The following is a 17,551-nucleotide window of genomic DNA, read 5'->3' as shown; positions in this document are numbered from 1 at the left end:
GGAACTAAAGTGTTTCATAAATCTAGACCCCCACCTTCAGGTAAAAAAAAGTAGGCAATATTCACTGCCTTTCATTCCTTCATTCATTCAAAGGTTCACTAAAGACCTCAATCTTCTCTCTCTGTATCATCCCCAAATGCAAAAGAAACTCAAGTGCACATTTATATAAACTCAACTACACCATCTGACTGCCCCTTACATTACAGTTTAATGAGGATAAGTGCACAGCTGGCTTCATCCACTTAAAGTGAAACAGAGTACAGTAACAAAATACTAGAGAAAAGCAAATGCCAGTTATATCAAGAGAGGGATGTTACTGACCACACATTTTTTCTGATCTACACAGGCCTACTCTCAAAGCTATCTGTTTGAGACAGTACAACACACTACCTACATGATGACTAAATGCCAGTTTGCATCAAATATCTGCTACTATCCCACTACTTAAACATAATACTTTAACTCACTACTTCATAAAGCAGCCTGGGAGATTGCCTTTGCTATAGCTGCAATCAATACAACCCGGTGAATAGGGGCTGTCTGGTATGCTTCAACAGGGGAAGACCATCCCACACATTTTAGCACACAATGGACACAGCCAGTGCCTTAGGGATAATTACATGTAAACAGAAAAAAAATAAAATACGATAACAGCCCCAAACTGAAACCCAGCTGCACGTTAAAGATCTGAACTTTTTAAGAGGTCACAGGGTGCCCTTGACCAGAACAGCTACCCCTCTGAGAAACAAAAATGTGAAAAATACCATAGCAGGTAGAAGATATTAGAAAGAAGTCTTAAAAAGAATAAACATCAGAAATAAGACACTGAGATAAGCCTAGCATAAGAACATTCTTTATTCCAATTGCTATTTAGAAGAGACTGCAACAATAAACAAAAATTTCATTTCATAAACTAGTTACTCTTTTTCATTCTTACTCCAAACTGGACACTTAGTAAGCAGTCAAATATTTCCTGTGTCACAGCTATTTATAAATCTTTATTTTGAATTTTTTAAACAACATATACTAAAGAATCTTTCATGCAAGTCATAATAAACTAAAAACCAAAACAAAACAAAGAGATGAGAAAGGAAATAAAACTTTACAATTACCAAGACACATAGACTAATGATTTCTGGTACCCCTACATCTGAAACACACTGCACTTGTTTCTTATTTCAGATACATGTATCACCAGTTTTCCTTCTGAACCAGGAAAGAAGGAGAAAATTCCTTCTGTATCAATTAACATCACTTCCATAAATAACTTACTGAAGTAAGTTGTCTCTCTCTAACCTTTCCAGCTTGGGTAAGAGAGAAAAGATTGTTCAAGTTGGCAAAATGCACTACCCAAAGCCTGCTCTTCTCCTCAGAAATAATCATTTCTTCCATAACAGGTTGAACTGGCATTATGAAGGGTAAGTGACCTGGAAAAGGGAATTGAGTGCACTCTCAGTCTGTCCACAGATTACACCAAGTTGAGTGGGACTGTTGATCTGCTGGAGGGTAAGGAGGCTCTGCAGAGGGATCTGGACAGGCTGGACATGGGCTGAGGGATACTATATGAGGTTCTAAGAGGTCCTGTCCCAGGGTCACTATAACCCCATGCAACGCTATAGGCTTAGGGAACAGTGGCTGGAAAGCTGCTTGGCGGAAAAGGACATGGGGGTGTTGGCTCAGAACTGGCTGAACACGAGCCAGCAGCATGGCCGAGTGGCCAAGATGAACAGTGGCATCCTGGCCTGAATCACAACAGCGTGTCCAACAGGACTACGGCAGTGACCGTCTCCTTGTACTCACTGACACACTGAGGTGCTGGAGCGAGTCCAGAGAAGGCAACTGGAGCTGGTGAAGGGTCTGTAGCCCAGGTCTTATAAAGCAGAGCTGAGAGAGCTGGAGGTGTTTAGCCTGAAGGAAAGGAGGCTTGGGGGAACCTTATCACTTCTATAAAACTACATAAAAGGATGTTGTAGCCAGGTAGAGGTCAGCCTCTTCTCCCAGGCAACTAGAGACAACACAAGAGAAAATGGTCTCAGGCTGCACCAGGAGAGGTTTAGGTCGGATACGATGAAAAATTTCTTCACTGAAAGTGTTGTCAAACACTGGAACAGGCTGGCTAAGGAAGTGGTGGAGTCATCATCCCAGGAGGTATTTTAGAAGATATGTAAACACTCAGGAACATGGTTTAGTGGTGCACTTAGCAGTGTTAGGTTTATGGCTGGACTTGATAATCGTAAGGGTCTTTTCCAAATTACATGATTCTATGATACACAAAAAACACGCACTAAGAACCACATAATATACTATTCTCCAACTGGGTAACTTACCATCTTTGTTCAGCCACTGTTTTCTTTGTTTGTAGAGGAGAAGTTTATTGTGGACATATGGCAAAAGAAACTTGACACACCAGCTCTCCACACCAAGCTTGTTTTCTACCAGGACAATAGGGCTCCGGTTATACCTGGCTTCAGGGCAGGGTATTAATCCAATTTCATCTCTTAAAAAACAGAAAGAAATATAATTAAACTTATTTCCAGCAGATAACAATTCTTTTTCTCAATGGAGCATGCTGGCAATGCTTCCCACCCAATCAGTCCGTCATCTTTTTTCCTTGTTTTTCCTGAAATCCGTAATGTGAAAAGTTTTATTCCGTTTTCCCAAAGATCCTAAATGAGGAAGGCCCCTTTTTTTTCTATATTTTTAGATTATCACCTAAGCAGTTTAACTCAGCTGAACTAACACAACTACTCCTGTTTTTTTAATAAACAGGCAATGGAGCTGTAACAATGCTACTGCAAGGGAAACAAAACATGCTAACTTGTACAGGCACTTCACTGATCCAAAGGTACCCATGTGTGCCCCGCAGCAGCATAATCAGGTGCTCTAAACCAAAAGATCACACAGAACAAAATCACATAGACAGTCACATGCTCGCTTCCTCATGTCCCATTTTTCATTGTCCTATGCGAGGCAGCATGATCAACAGGGGGAAGATTTGAGACACAGAGGCTAGTCTGAGCAAAACGGCAACTCTGTATGAGGGACCTTAGCCTTTAAAAAAACAGTGACAAACACAGAACTTGTGCCAGCAAACAGAGCAGAAGAGACTCAGTTGTTTAGTTTCAATGTGCCATACCATATTTTACTTTTTCCTCAGGTTTCTCTAGCTCGTAACGATATTGGAATAGCAGTTTTAACAGCTTCTTAAAAAAACCCACAGGTTGTCAAGCATTCACACTTGTTTGGACAGAAAGCAACATTATTTTATATTTTTTATTATGCATAATTTCTCCACCAACTCCTGTTCAGTGGAAAAATTTGTTGCTAGAGAGGGAAATCCTCAGATCTCAGGCAGGACAAAGAAGATTTCTTGTGATCTCAGATAAAAAGTGAATTCCCCACCTCAAGTCTTCTCAATAAAAAATCTATAGATACACTTCGAGTGTCAACCCCTCAACCTCAACTCAATTATCTTAAATTAATTTTGTCACTGGGCACTTTGAGTGTACTGATTTAGTTCTGTGTCCTTACTGGATTACTAATAAAGTAATCACAGTGACACAATGTGGTCATTTAAGAATGTATTTGCTTATTCAGAAAACAGATTTAATCTTCTATACATCACAACATCAGAAGCCATAAAGAACACAAGTAAGGTGAACTTAAGGTAAGACACTTGCAAATCACGTGGTTCTGTTTCCAAACACACATCCAGCTTCCTTAACCTTCCCTGGTCATCTGAGGACAGAGGGAAGAAAAGAAAACCATTCTCCTACCCCATCACCAACAAGCAATGGGTATCAAACCAATATCCTAATCTGTGCTACTCCATTTAACACAAGTTAAGCTCTTCATGAAGCTAGTCAGATCAAACCTAAAATGACATTCCAATCTACTTATTTCAACACAGTATCTCAATAACCTGAAATTTGTACTTACTACTGGGTCTTTTCTTTTACGAATGTTAAACCCAGCCAGTCAAACTACCTGGCCTTGCATATAAGGACCCAAAAGTACCCAAATAAAATGAAGATACAGTCACCCACAGCTTTGTTCATTAACTCTGTAATGAATAACTTAAGAATTTACCAGCTATAACTTACAAACAGAACACCAAAGCAGGAGAGAAAAACAGTAAACAGCAAGGAGAGAAAAATCCCCAAAGCATACATTCACATCTTCACTTTCTACCAAACACAAAAAGTCTGACTCAGGTGAGCTGTTTCACAACACTGCTTTGAACATGCCAAAATGTTTGACAGGTACAGTTTGCACAAAGCTGACAAGTCAGCCGGGAACACCCCAACTCCAGAATGCACTCAGGCAGTCAAAACCACAAGAGGACTTGTCCACTGTATAGCAAAATTCACTAAGACACAGTGCAATACAAACAACGGTTTATCTGGTAACTACTCAGTTTTTGCTAGGATGTAAACCAGGATCTGTCATTTGGTAGGAATCTTGTCTCCAACACTGTGTTATTGCTTTTGATGATCATGTGGTTCAGAATCACAGAATATGCCAAATTGGAAGGAACCCACATGCATCATCGAGTCCAACCCTTAGCCCTGCACAGGACCATTCCCAAGAGTCACACCATGTGCCTGAGAGTGTTGTCCAAACACCTCTTGAGCTCTGTCAGGCTTGGTGCTGTGACCACTTCTCCAGGGAGTCTGTTCCACTGCCCAACCATCCTCTGGGTGAAGAACCTTTTCCTAATATCCAACCTAAACCTCCCCTGACACAACTTCAGGCCATTTCCTCAGGTCCTGTCACTGGTCATCATACAGAAGAGATCAGTGCCTGTCCCTCCTCTTCCCCTCACAAGGAAGTTGTAGACTGCAATGAGGTCTCCCCTCAGTCTCCTCTTCTCCAGGCTGAACATGCCAAGTGACCTCAGCTGCTCCTCATAAGGCTTCCCCTCAAGGCCTTTCACCACCTTCGCTGGCCTGCTCTGGATGCTCATTAATAGCTTAATATCTTTCCTCACATTGCATTTGGTTCCTGAGAAGCAAAAGAATTCACAATGCAAAATACCAGTAAAATGTATTTATATAAGGTGGAGTGCCTATCTCACACACAAAACAATTCATTCAAGCCACCATCGATTTATGCTCCTGAAGGTCCCTCAGGTGTGTGGAAGGACTAAGTCAAAGGGCAGGTCTGCCAGCCCAGGAGGCCCTATTCAAATATACCTGCAGCCTCTGCTCCAATCATGTACCCGAGGAAAGATTCTGCAATAGGACTCACATGCAGACATTGCTGAATTACTGCTTGCAAAATGAAGCAACTGACCACGTAAACTGCCCCGGCCACATGACAGAAGTTGTGCCTGTTCCTATGACAGGACCGCCCAAACTCTTTGCAGGATGGAGGATTCATGCATTTAGATGAAGTGACAGGTGCAATCTGCTCACAATACTGAAGGTGACACCAATTGAGGGCTGCTGTTCATTGGTATTTGTACTGGCAGACACACCATCTAAAGTAAGGTTCAATTTCTCTCCCTAGATTTCCCAGGCTTCTGATATTATTTCTTGAAATTTAGGAGTTATTTGGTGCTTTCACATTTATTTTCCTCAAAGCAAGCACCACAGTCACATTCCAAAAATTTCATGCATTATCTCAAGATACACATAAGAGCACATTCCTAAAATACACTGTGGAAGCAGTCAGAACTTAGTGGAAGATTTTAGGTGAGTTGTCATGAAGTCTGCAGCCACTACAGTGCTTCTTCAACCTTAGCTAAGATCAGAGATGTGCAAAATGACATCTGTAGCGGCACAATCCAGACCTTAGACATGGCACAACAGTACTGACAAGCCATTGCAGGACCTGCTTCAATAGTCCCTGTTTGTTGACCCAATCATTCAGTGGCCCTCCCCAAAAGAAACCCTAGCCAACCTACTTTCAACTTTTAAAGCCATGACGATACAAAAAACTTCCCCCTTTCACAAAACTATAATACCACAGTACCACTAGGGAAGGAGGTATTCTGTGTGATGATATCATGATGGGTGTTCAGCTTTAGAGACCCCACGTGAAGGGACTTTCTCTAATTTCTTTTCTGAAAGATCATCTTTAAAATAACACAACCTCTCACCACAGAGTTAGACAAAGGGTGTTAAATAATGGCTGGGAGATCTAAATGAGGTACAATCAGCGGATATGATGCAACTGTGGTTCTACTGGCAGTAAAGACCAGACTCAAGTAGTTGAATATTTCTGCAATTATAAGAACTTTAATACTGGAAGACAATCCAGAGTATGGGCATAGGTGTATATTTTCACATTAAAATAAGACTCATGAAATTGCTATGTGGATAACGAGTTTACAGCATCTCAGATGTAGGGAAGAGGGGACCTAAATCCAAGAGCTGAAATTTCTTCTCTTTATTGTGCAGTGTATCATATACACTTGATTCTCTTTTACAATTTCAAATAATAGACTAACTTGCATGTTATGATTAGTGATTATTTTCATGGCATTACCAAAATCTTTCATAAAGAAAAGAACAGTAATACATTACTGAAATCCAAACTACTTCTAGCCCATATTTACTTCTAAAGAAGCTATAAATATGACACTTTTACTGTTTAGGAATTTCCTTTTGTTTGCTCTCACATTAATTTTTTTTACTTATTATGGTATATTTGGAAGTATCAGTGCTGCACAAAAGTATCAAATAATGAAAATTACATTGGCGAGACAAATGTCATACTCCACTACATACAGACTTCACAGAGTATGTTATTTTCTGAATCCCCTACAGAGAAATTTGTAATCCCATCAAGAGGATCCTTGACTCAGAGCCTTCAAACTTAACAGAACGAAGTGTGGTGTTTCTAGAACATTAAGAATGACAAGAATTGAGACAGAAAAAAATATTTGATCTACAGTGACATAAACAATTCTTGGCAAAGCATAAATAGTATCCTCAGATTTTGTACACAAATGCTGGGCTACCATCTAAGAGTTCATTTTTCCAGTTATGTCCAACAAATCCATGAACTTTTTTGACAAGCACATCTATTTCTGCTTCACTTTACATGTAAAAGAACAGCAAAGCTCAAAGAAAAAGTATGTATTGATCTGTTCAATGTTGGTGATCTGTTCAGTTCCAGTGGAATAGCTCACATACATGACTTTACCAAGACCTGTGGTTGGAAGACTGGGTAAAAATACCTCGCAGTAAATTCAAAAGATGCCTTAGAATATTGAAAACTAGCATGCTGACACAGTTATCTAACTAAGGAAAATGGAGCTATCGGAAAGAAAAGGCAAAAAGAATTTTGCGCTGTATATTTACTTAGAAGTAAGCTCATCTTAAAAAGATATACAGTCTTGCTGCAAATTTCATTTAAAGAAAGAAAAAAGAGAGAAACATAAATCCTAAATTCTACTTAGTCTAAAACTGTATTTTCAGAACTTTTCAGTGCTGATCCTATTTTAAAGCTTACCAAACTACAAACCTGCCAAAACAACACATCCATTCTGAGAGATGTGAAGTGGGAAGGTGCACAAACAGTCAAAAACAAGGGTCAATAAATACAGGAAAAGAGGTGAGTAGGGGACAAAAGTATGACAAGTCAATAGGAACATTATGCCTGTGGCAGATTCCTTATTTTCAGTGAAGCTAGGCAGATCCCACATAAACGAATTCAAGCCTGGATCTGTGACATGCTGAATTCAAGAGAATACCTTCTTTTAGGGACTGCAGCTGTTTACAACCGCACTGGCCACCAGCAGGAGGACAAGATGCAGATACATGAAAACATCCAGACAGCAGAGCTGCAACTTAGATTAGCTCAGCTGGTTAGAGCATGGTGCTAATAACACCAAGGTTGTGCATTTGATCCCTATATGGGCCATTCACTTCAGAGTTGGACTCGATGATCCCTCTGGGTCCCTTTCAACTCTGACTATTCTGTGAACTATGTGAATCCCTTGGTGCTCCAGAGGCAGAGAGGCAGCACAGCAAAGGGCCCACAGCCTACACTGGCCTGCATGGTCCCACTTCAAGTAGTGTCAACCAGTCAAGAAATATAGCAGACAGAATTGCCACTTTTTCTACTTTGGGGGATAGCACAAGCTACTGCAAGTTTTTCTCACCTGAAGCATGACACAGTGCATCAGTTTCACTGTACACAACTCTTGCAGTGTGCTTTCATCTCTGAGATTATATTTATGACAGAAAACTGCAACAGCAGCATATCCTTCAAAAACTCAGTTTGCTACCAATAAACAATTCTGGTGAAGGAGTGGGAACTCAGAAGAATCAGAACATTCATTCATAAATATCGACTGTTTACAGCACATTATGCCTCACATGCTAAAAATGAAGCTCAAGGCAAAACACAGTCTTTTTTTAAACAGCATCCATATGCTGCATTTTAAAAACTGAACACCCACCCAAGTTGCTTACTACATTTACAGAAATATGAGGGTATTTATTCTAATTCTTTTAAGCAAAGGGATAAATTAAGTGCCATAAAATTTCCTACATAATTGCTTAGCCTACCATTTTCTGGAACAGATTAATAGGCCACCACCTCAGAGACTGCAGTGTTCCCAACCGACACAAATACACCTCACTTAAATCATGAAGGTGTTATTCATTATGTAGTAATTTGCCATAACCAACATGGAGCTTGCACAAATAGATAGAAAGATGCTTCCCTAAACCACTGCTGTCTTAAAACAATGGCTGTGAAGGAAAAAGAAATAAGGGAGGTACTTTAAACAGGGTGTCTAAGCTGGTCAACAGTGAAACGGAAAATAAACCACAGACCATCTGCCCCACAGATTGTTGGATAAATCTGATTCTCACAAAGCAGTCATAACTGCAGTTTGTATTTTCACGGTCATTCTGTCTCCTTCAAAACAACACACTGGCATCTCTATCAACAGACACAGATTTGAGGGTGGCATTCACACACTGCACTGTTTGTGTAAGGGTGCAATTCAGGAGGCTTCAATCCCGAGCTTTGTTCCCACCGGCGCCGATGCTCTACCCCAGGCACACACAGACCTCGGTGCGTCCCGCGGGGCCCGGCAGGGCTGACCCACCCGCCCGCAAAGCTCAGCCCCACACCGACGCTGCCATGAGTTTAACACCAACAAAAGTCAAGCGCGAGGAAAGTTCACTTCAGAACTTTTCTTTGAAAATATACTCGTCCCTTCCAGATTCCGGAGGCCCCGCTGGTGTCCGTGCCTCGACATCGGTTCTCGCCGCCAGGCTGTGGATCCCCAGCGGCCGCGGCGCTCAGGGGCCCAGGCTCCCGGGGCAGGTCCGCGGCGCTACCGGGGGAAGCTGAGGCTGCTGCAGCGCACCGGACACGCGGGGGCACCGCGCCCTGCCCGGACAGGCACAGGTGCCACGGCAGCTCGGAGAAAACCCGGCTGGTCCTCGCGGCCACTCACGGCGTGACCTTGGGCCCGGCAACCGGCCCTGGCCCCAGCACCCGGCCCCGGCAGGACCCGCCCGCGGCCGCGGGGCGAGCACGGGGCGGAGGGCGGGCGGCGCTCCCTCCCTTCCTCCCGCCCGGCCCGGCCCCGGCCGCACTCACATGTGCGGGTTGCGCTGGAAGGCGTTCCGAATGTCCTTCACGACCCGCTGCACCAGCACCGCCACCTCCTCCGGCGACTCGGCCATGTTCCCGCAGGCCCCGGCGGCCGGCGAACGCTTCCGGGGCAGCGCGAACTGCGGGGAGCGCCGGGCGGGACGCGGGCAGGGCGGGGGCCGGCAATGTGCGCGTCATTTTGTCGGCTTGGGCTTCTGTTGTTTTAACAGTCGCGCTAGGCGCTAAACCACGTATCTTTAAACGATGGGCAGGTGTGTATAGCCTTCCTTGACTCCGAAGAGAGATGGGAGCGCTTATCTTCAAGGCTGAATGCGGAGAGGCGATTGTAGTTCTGCATCCTAACTCTTGCGTTCGATTGTCGTTTAGAAATTAATACGTTATTCCGAAACAAGTTGTTTCACAAGGCATTAACTGTGCATGACTGAATTGTCTCTTATTTGAAGGCTTGCAATGTCATCACCATCATCATCATCATCATCATCATCATCATCCACTTCCTTGTTACTTCCAACCCCCCTCCCCCGAGAAGGCCTGGTGGACCCTTCTGTATGTTCTCCTTCAGGGAAAAAAAAAAAAAGAGAGACTGGAGAAAAGTGCTCAGTCGTATGTCATCATATGTATAAAAAACCAGAAAGGTGGATGTCCCTTAGAGAAACACTGAATGTGTTCTTACCTGCTGAAGTTTGCAGTTTTTTGCTGGATTTGTAAGTAAACCAGCCTTAAAGTTGAGATGTGTTTCATGTTGCCTCTTGCATTTCTGTTAGTTAAATTTTGTTATATTTTAGTGACTGTTGAAAGGTTACAGTGCTTTCTTAGGTTGTTTTCTTTATGCATGTTCCCTGAGATAATAATTTTAGGTGTTTATGAATGCCCTTTTAACCTATAAATTGCTGTATTTTTCTACATACATGCCTTATTCTTGTTTTCACAAAGTGCTTTGTTTTTGTTCTGTTTAGGCTGATATTCCTCTGGTTGAAAGTTATGTAGAGCACATACCCTGGAACTAGGAGCCAGGATTTCCTGCTTTCCCAATTCCCGTGATTTTCTTTTTTGTTCATCATTCTGCACTGGGGACTTTGTTACAACACTTTGTTACAATTTCTGTAGATAATCTGAGGATCTCTTGGTGCTCCCACATGTCAAACCATGTAATTGCAGAATTCTGAACTATGCTGGCTAAGCAGAGCTCTTTACTCATAGAATATAGTATGGAGAGAAAGAAAATGCAGTTATGGCAAAGAAGAGTATTCACGTAGGAATCTTTCACCGAGAAACTATAGTTGACTGGGCTGCAGATTCAAAGACAATAGCATCCTGAGACTCTCTCTGTTTTTTTTTTTTTCTTCTGAGTTACTTTGTGGATCTCCTAAGATGAGTAAATTGAGGGTCAAATGCTGGTATAGTTCTATTAGACACCTTTTTAATAATGAAACTGTAGCTGCTGGGAAATGCTTGGACGTGAAGACAGGGACGATTACAGGATCGCCACTGGTACGGATTCCAGAGCCTGCCCCAGGACAGTAGGGGGCGAAATAGCACTTTATCCCTCGTACTTTTAGGGACGTGACCCACCTTGGATTGCAACTCCGGCTGCGGATGGATAGATGGATTCCCTCTCTGTGGCTGTGCCAAGAAAATACCATGGCTGACTCCTCTTGATGAGAATGCTGTCTAGAATACTGCCTGTGAATTTACAATACGGATTGATGTTTGAATTCTACTCCTAAAAAACCCACGAAGACATAAAAGCATACTGCTCAGGGCCTTTCCTAATATTAAAATCACTTATTGCATTTTTTTTTGCACCAAGTAGCTTTGACTGTAGGCTTGTTTACTAATGGATTGTTATAGTTTCATACTACTTTTTTTTTTTTTTTTTTGGTGAATTTTCCAAACCAACAGTCTTTGCTACGATAAGATAAGCTTCAGGTTTGATTGTTTGTCTAGATTGTTTGTCTAGCTCGGGCCTTGATGACTGTCCTATTGAAACGCACACCCACTGGAATGATTAAGGGAAACCCCATCTTCCTGTAGCCACGATGGAGAGGTTGGCCCAGGTGGGGGGTGGAGTGGGGAGCATTAGGCAATGAGCCTTTTAGACTGGAGCGGTGGGGGGGAGGCGTGGAATTTATTTCACTTCTGCCCTACTTCTTTGGTGGGGTGAAGGGAGACCACAGTTTTCCACCGTTTCCATCCTCTGCTGGTTCCATTGCCTTCGGCACTCGGTGGTTACTTTGTTGAGACTCACAGAAGCTTGGGAGGGGTCCCGGCTCACTCCCCAACCACACGTGCCCTGTGATGGTTTTTCTCTGTGGACTGCCACTGATGTGAACTGTATGTTTGTTTGGGAATAATTAGGTAGCGCTGATGGATCCCATACTGAGTGGGCTTGAGTCCACCCCTGTTCCCTGGTGTCTTTACTTGAGGTAACAATTGAATCTGGTGCATATTATTGAGCTGAGTCGTTAGCAAGGAAAAGGACCCTGTGTAAAAAAGCCACACGCGGTTGTGGAGGGTTGGCCCAGAAACAGTGAGCTCACAGCAGCCACACTAATGTGAGAAGGTGAGAAAGGTGCAAGGAATGACAAAGGGATGGGCTGTGGTATGCGTTTTAGGGCCTGTTGTGGTACTGCTGCACATTCTAGAACCATCCAGTGGGGAAAAAATCCCTGCAAGTGCTCATTCACCCTCATAGTGAAAAAGTGTCTGCTGATGTTTCTAGGGAATTGCCTGTGTTTCAGTTTGTGCCCATCGCCTCTGGCCTTGTCACTGGGCACATCTGTAAAGAGTCTGGCTCCATCTGCTGTGTACCTTCCCTTCGGGTATTTGTACACATTAATAGGATCTGAGCTTTTGCTTCTCCAGGGTGAACTGTCCTATCTCTCTCAGACTTTCCTCAGAGGAGAAATGCTTTGCTTCATTCATCACCTCTGCATCCCTTTCGTAGGCTCTCTCTGGTATGTCCATGTTTCCTGTGTACTGGGGAGCCCAGAACTGGACGCAGCAGTCCAGTGTGACCTCAGCAGTGCAGAGCAGGAGCAGGATCACATCCCTCCACCTGCTGGCAACATTCCTCCTAATGCAGCCCAGAATGTGCTGGCACCTTTTGTTTTGCCACAAGGGCACACTGGTAGCATAATGAGCATTTATCTCTATGTGTGTCACAGAACTCTGAACTGGACCTCTGAAATTATAATTTCTTGCAGAAATTATGAATGCGTGATGAACTGAAAGACCTGCTTCAATAAAATGTTTGAAGGACTTCATATTTAGAATTTTCCCGTGATCAACCCAGGCCTTTAACCAATGACCTAAAGACATACTTATGGAGGGGACCTGATGTGGATATGGCCTGAAAATATGTATGACACTATATGATACAAATATGATTAAAATTTAATCTATTTTAAGATAAAAGTTTTCTGTATATATCAGTTGGGAAGAGGGATTGCTGAAAAACAAATATTTAAATAATAAGTGAGATAATGCATGCTGAAGATGGCACTTCTTAATTTATTTTGCTGAGTTTTTTACCCTTTTTGGCTGTGGAAGGCAGGAGAAGCAATATTTTGTGACAGATACATATTATTAAGACTTCAGCAACAACCTTCCCTGAATGTAGGAAATAATGTCAACCTCTAACAAATTCCTGTAAAACGGTTTAATTCATATCAGTTTTCTGTCATTAATTGTGTACTATTTAAACATTTGTTCATACCAGAATACAGTAAATCTAGAATCTCAGACTAATAGTGATTGATTTTCAGGAAACTGACAGAATGTGTTTTAGACTCTGAGCCATTTTCTCAGACTGTCATCCAGATCACTTTAAAATATTCATTATTTTAATTTTTATTATGTCAGTTAAACAACACTACACATCTATATGGTGTAAGATATCCATAGCAGAAGAAAAAGTTTGGGAAGATTGTAACAAACTTCAGCCAGTGTAGGTCAGAACTGCTTTTTATTCTGTGCTTGGTTGTTAGTAGGTTGAGTTTCCCTTCCAGGACTAGGAAAAAAGCAGTAAAAAGATGTTGACTTCCAAACTTAGATACTTATGCTCAAAAAGCGTAGATAAAATGAAGAAAGGCTGTTTAAATGAAAAGTCATATGCTAGAGGACATGATGTAGCTTGCAGAGGGAGAGCCTTTGTATGTATTTTACTCCTTTTTTCTGTTCTTCTTTGATCTTTTGGTGCAGATATAGCTGACCTTACCCAAACTTCACAACTGGATGTCAGTAATCAGATGTTCTGGTGCAACTCTTGGCAGAGACAACTTTGTAGTACTCTGTATTGCATTTTACAAATAGAGGTGTGGTTTATTTTTTTTCTTTGCCTTGAAACCGTTGTCATTTCAGTGAAGACCTGTCAGCATGCTATTTTCAAATATATTGATTGCACAGTATAATACTTAAGTATGACTATATACACATAGTGGCAAAATCTTCTGCTAGTCTAGATGTAAAAGAATATGTAATATATACTACTGTGACAGTATAAAAATATATCTATAATAAAAATAAAATAAAGCCATAAGAAAAATAAATGTTACTGTCTGTAAGCCTGCTAGCACTATAATGACTTTGAAATAAAGAACACTAAATGATGAAGACTGTTTAATTCCTGGTAGGAAACCAAGGATTTCTAACCTATTTTGGGACATTTTACATGCTGGATCCTTTTAACTTTTGATGGAAAATATGCATGTATCTAAACTCCTGAGAAGTAATTAGTTATACTTTAGGATTATTTCCTGGTGTTTTGTTCTACTCCCCAAATCCAGAAATACCATTTTAAGCATTGTACCATAATGGGGTATAGCCTGCTCTGCAGTGCAGAGGCACTGTTTGTATCAGTGCTATTCACCCACAAGACTGATTTTATGCAGATCTGTACCTTTGTGGTATCACTGATGTAGGTAATGTATGGTTTCAGGTACCACTGTAAGATACTGGCCTTTTATTTAATATGTATACATCTCTTGCCAAATGAGTAATTTAGATGGTTCTCACTCTAAAACACATAACGTCAACTTACTCAATTTTGGTAGGATTTTGTATTGAACTCCGTTTTTGCATAGGTCAGGTGCCTACACTGAACAATTATGCCTGATGCCATATTGGTGTCTTACCTGTCACATTTTACTTTGTTCTTACTCTTTCTGTCCTTCCCACCCCTGTGTCATGCCTGAGTAATACATACTTAAAGAAATCTAGACAAAAATATCTAGTTAGTATAATTGCTTAAATTTATCTTGACATTGCATCCAAATATGATTTCTCTTCCAAAGAACACTATATTTGGTTTCTAAAAATGCACACCACCTTCCAAGAGATTGTCCTGCTAATTTGCCTCTGATAAATTAGGATATACAGACAACTCTCAAAAAATAAATTCATAGTTTATCACCATCCTAATATGAGTTAGAGGGGAGATTTTGTTGTAGTACAGAGTGTACGTCCCAAAAGTCTATAGACAGTGAAACAGACTCATCAACACCTTCTTTCCCACAAGCATAGAAATCTTAGCTTAATTCTGTTTAATCAATTATGTGTAGTGATTGATTGGCAAGTAAGTAGAAGTGGATAATAAATCTGACATTGAGCTATAGAAAAAGAGCAGCATAGGACCCACAGTCCCTTAGGACTTGAACTGAGTGTTTGTGGTAAATTTTGCATGGACAGCTTGTTTCCACACAGCTCATCAACTACGTTGTCTTTTTGACTGGGAAACAGAAATTAAAATCAGACCTAGTATGTACAAGTATTGTTCAGAGATATTTTATGTAGGGAAGCACATGCTGTAATGAGTGTGATTACATTGTTCCCATGTGAATGAAGACATGAGTGACCAGTGGATCCCTGAGCAGTTGAAACCTTGAATGAATTAAGAACTGTGTCCCATTTGTCCTCCGATTTGGGCATTTTTCAGAAGACAAACGTTGGAGAACAGTTTTCAGGCATCTTTTGTAAATACACTTAAAATACAGGTCTTAAAAAAGGGCTGATAGGGCTGAAAACATGCAGGCTATTGCATACTATTGGGTAAAGCAGTTTGTTCTGATTAAATGGAGAGTGGTAAATTTGTGTTAGAAGTAAAGAGATTAACAAAGGCAGGTTTAAGATTCCTTTGACAACTACATTTAGACTATCAAGTAAATCTGAGGAATGTATATCTGATGACAGTATTGACAACTGTCTTAAAACTATTAGGACATATTGATATGGTAGAGTGTCTTCAAATGCCTTGCAAGTAATTTCATTGAGGCCAACAGAGATATAATGATTTATATTTATATAATGATCTGCAAACATAAAATTTGTTCTTATTCGACTGCTGTCAAAGTTTCAGGTTCTTTTTAATGAGAAGGTGGTCAAACTTGTCATGATCATTAAAAAACTTCAGAAAACTGTAGAAAATACAAAACTTGTCACTGTTACCTAAATGGACCATTACCTAAACGCATACCCCTGAGTCTGGAGTATACATTACCCCATGCAGCTGTAAAAGCTGGCAAGAACATGTCTTGTTATGTTTCTCCAGCTCCAGACAGCCACAATTCTTGGCTTATTAGGAAAGAATTTTTAAAATGCATTTTTTTGGAAATTACGTAGTCTTCTTGCTTTTGCTTCTTTTAATCTCTCAGTGTTTGTTTTGGTTTTTTGCTTCTTTTTTTTTTTTTTTTTTTTTTGCTTTAGAGCTGTAGTCAGTATAACATTGTGGAACCAGCTGTGTTACCAAAGCCAGATAATTTTGCCTTTTTTTTTTTTTTTTTCCACTGTCTCATCTCAGAACTAAATGGAGATTCCTAAGTGTTGAGTCAAGGTGATAAACAGTAAAATCTTTTTTGTCTTGCAACTAGCAAATAGAATCTTTTCAGGACATTTTAGGAAGGTATTTTCTCAGTGCTTTTAGTTTTTTATATGCAGATGGCTTAAGCTCAATTCTATGGAACTAAAGTAACTATAGCCCCCATTCCTAAAACTGACCACTCTTGAGTTACAAATTGTAGGTTTTATTGGGGGATTTTCATATAAATATTTTTTATATGTTTATTTCATATAAACCTTTTTTGATTTCTTTCTCTGCATTTGAAAGCTGAAGGAAGGTAAATGATTCTGCCATTGAATAAGGTAGAACCTAACCTTATTATTTTTATATCTGAAGATGTAAAAGCAGTCTGAGTGTTCTGTTCTTCTTTTTCTTTCAGTACTTTGCAGTACTTTGTATATGAAGCCACCATGTAGCAATGCACTTAAGTGAGAACTATAAATGTGATTGTGCCAAACCACTAGAGCTGTTCCGAACATGAAACCTTAATTGGATTAAGTTTCCACAAAAGCAGCATAACACTTCAAGTGGAAGACTTTTAGTCTTTCCTCCTCCTGTATTTTGTCTGTCCAGTTACCATCAAAAATACTCCATGTATTACTTAATTTCTTCCATTGCTTATGAACCTAGAAAAACCCAGAGTAACATTTAATTTTAAACACCTTATTTGTATTAATTTGTTTGGTATTTGTTATAGTTGAATTAGTCACAGCAGTAGTCATATTTAGTAAATCTGTGCATGGCATATATCTTTCACATGGTATTTACTGTGTCTTAGAGCTAGCTCTGTTACTAAAACAGTTTGTTACTGAGAAAAAAAGAACCAACAACTCACATGATAATAGATGGAACACCCTACACTGCATCCTTACTTCCTTGCATACTTCTTTTGCTGTTTCTGTAAATGAGCAAAACTGATAGTGTTTGAACTATCCAGTAATTTTCATATATCAACAAGAGGTGTGTAAATAGCTTCTGTTGACAAATACCTGGAGTCTAAATAAAGCATTTACAACAAGTTTGCAACTATTGCTCTATAGTAGTTGCAGAATAATAGTTTCCTCTAGTTGTAGAAGAAACCAAGTCTTGGTAAGCTAACATGGAGAGATATTGAACTGTTGTATACCTCTA

General features: G+C 40.6%; 1 protein-coding gene across 1 annotated transcript in view; it reads right to left on the bottom strand.

Moving 5' to 3' along the window:
- The window catches only part of PTAR1 (protein prenyltransferase alpha subunit repeat containing 1), a 30,959-nt gene extending 21,230 nt beyond the window's left edge, over positions 1 to 9,729 (bottom strand). The window contains exons 1-2 of the mRNA XM_027652511.1: positions 9,571 to 9,729; positions 2,328 to 2,497 (exon numbers count right to left, since the gene is read on the bottom strand). Coding sequence (XP_027508312.1) covers positions 2,328 to 2,497; positions 9,571 to 9,656 — 256 coding nt within the window. The 5' untranslated portion in view covers positions 9,657 to 9,729. The remainder of the gene's footprint in view (positions 1 to 2,327; positions 2,498 to 9,570) is intronic.
- Positions 9,730 to 17,551: the final 7,822 nt, after the last annotated feature.

The sequence above is a fragment of the Corapipo altera genome, unplaced genomic scaffold, assembly GCF_003945725.1.
Source record: "Corapipo altera isolate COAL_440 unplaced genomic scaffold, ASM394572v1 61286, whole genome shotgun sequence".
NCBI lineage: Eukaryota > Metazoa > Chordata > Aves > Passeriformes > Pipridae > Corapipo > Corapipo altera.
Note: the sequence above shows the minus strand (reverse complement) of the source record. Positions and strands in the feature narration are given on the sequence as shown.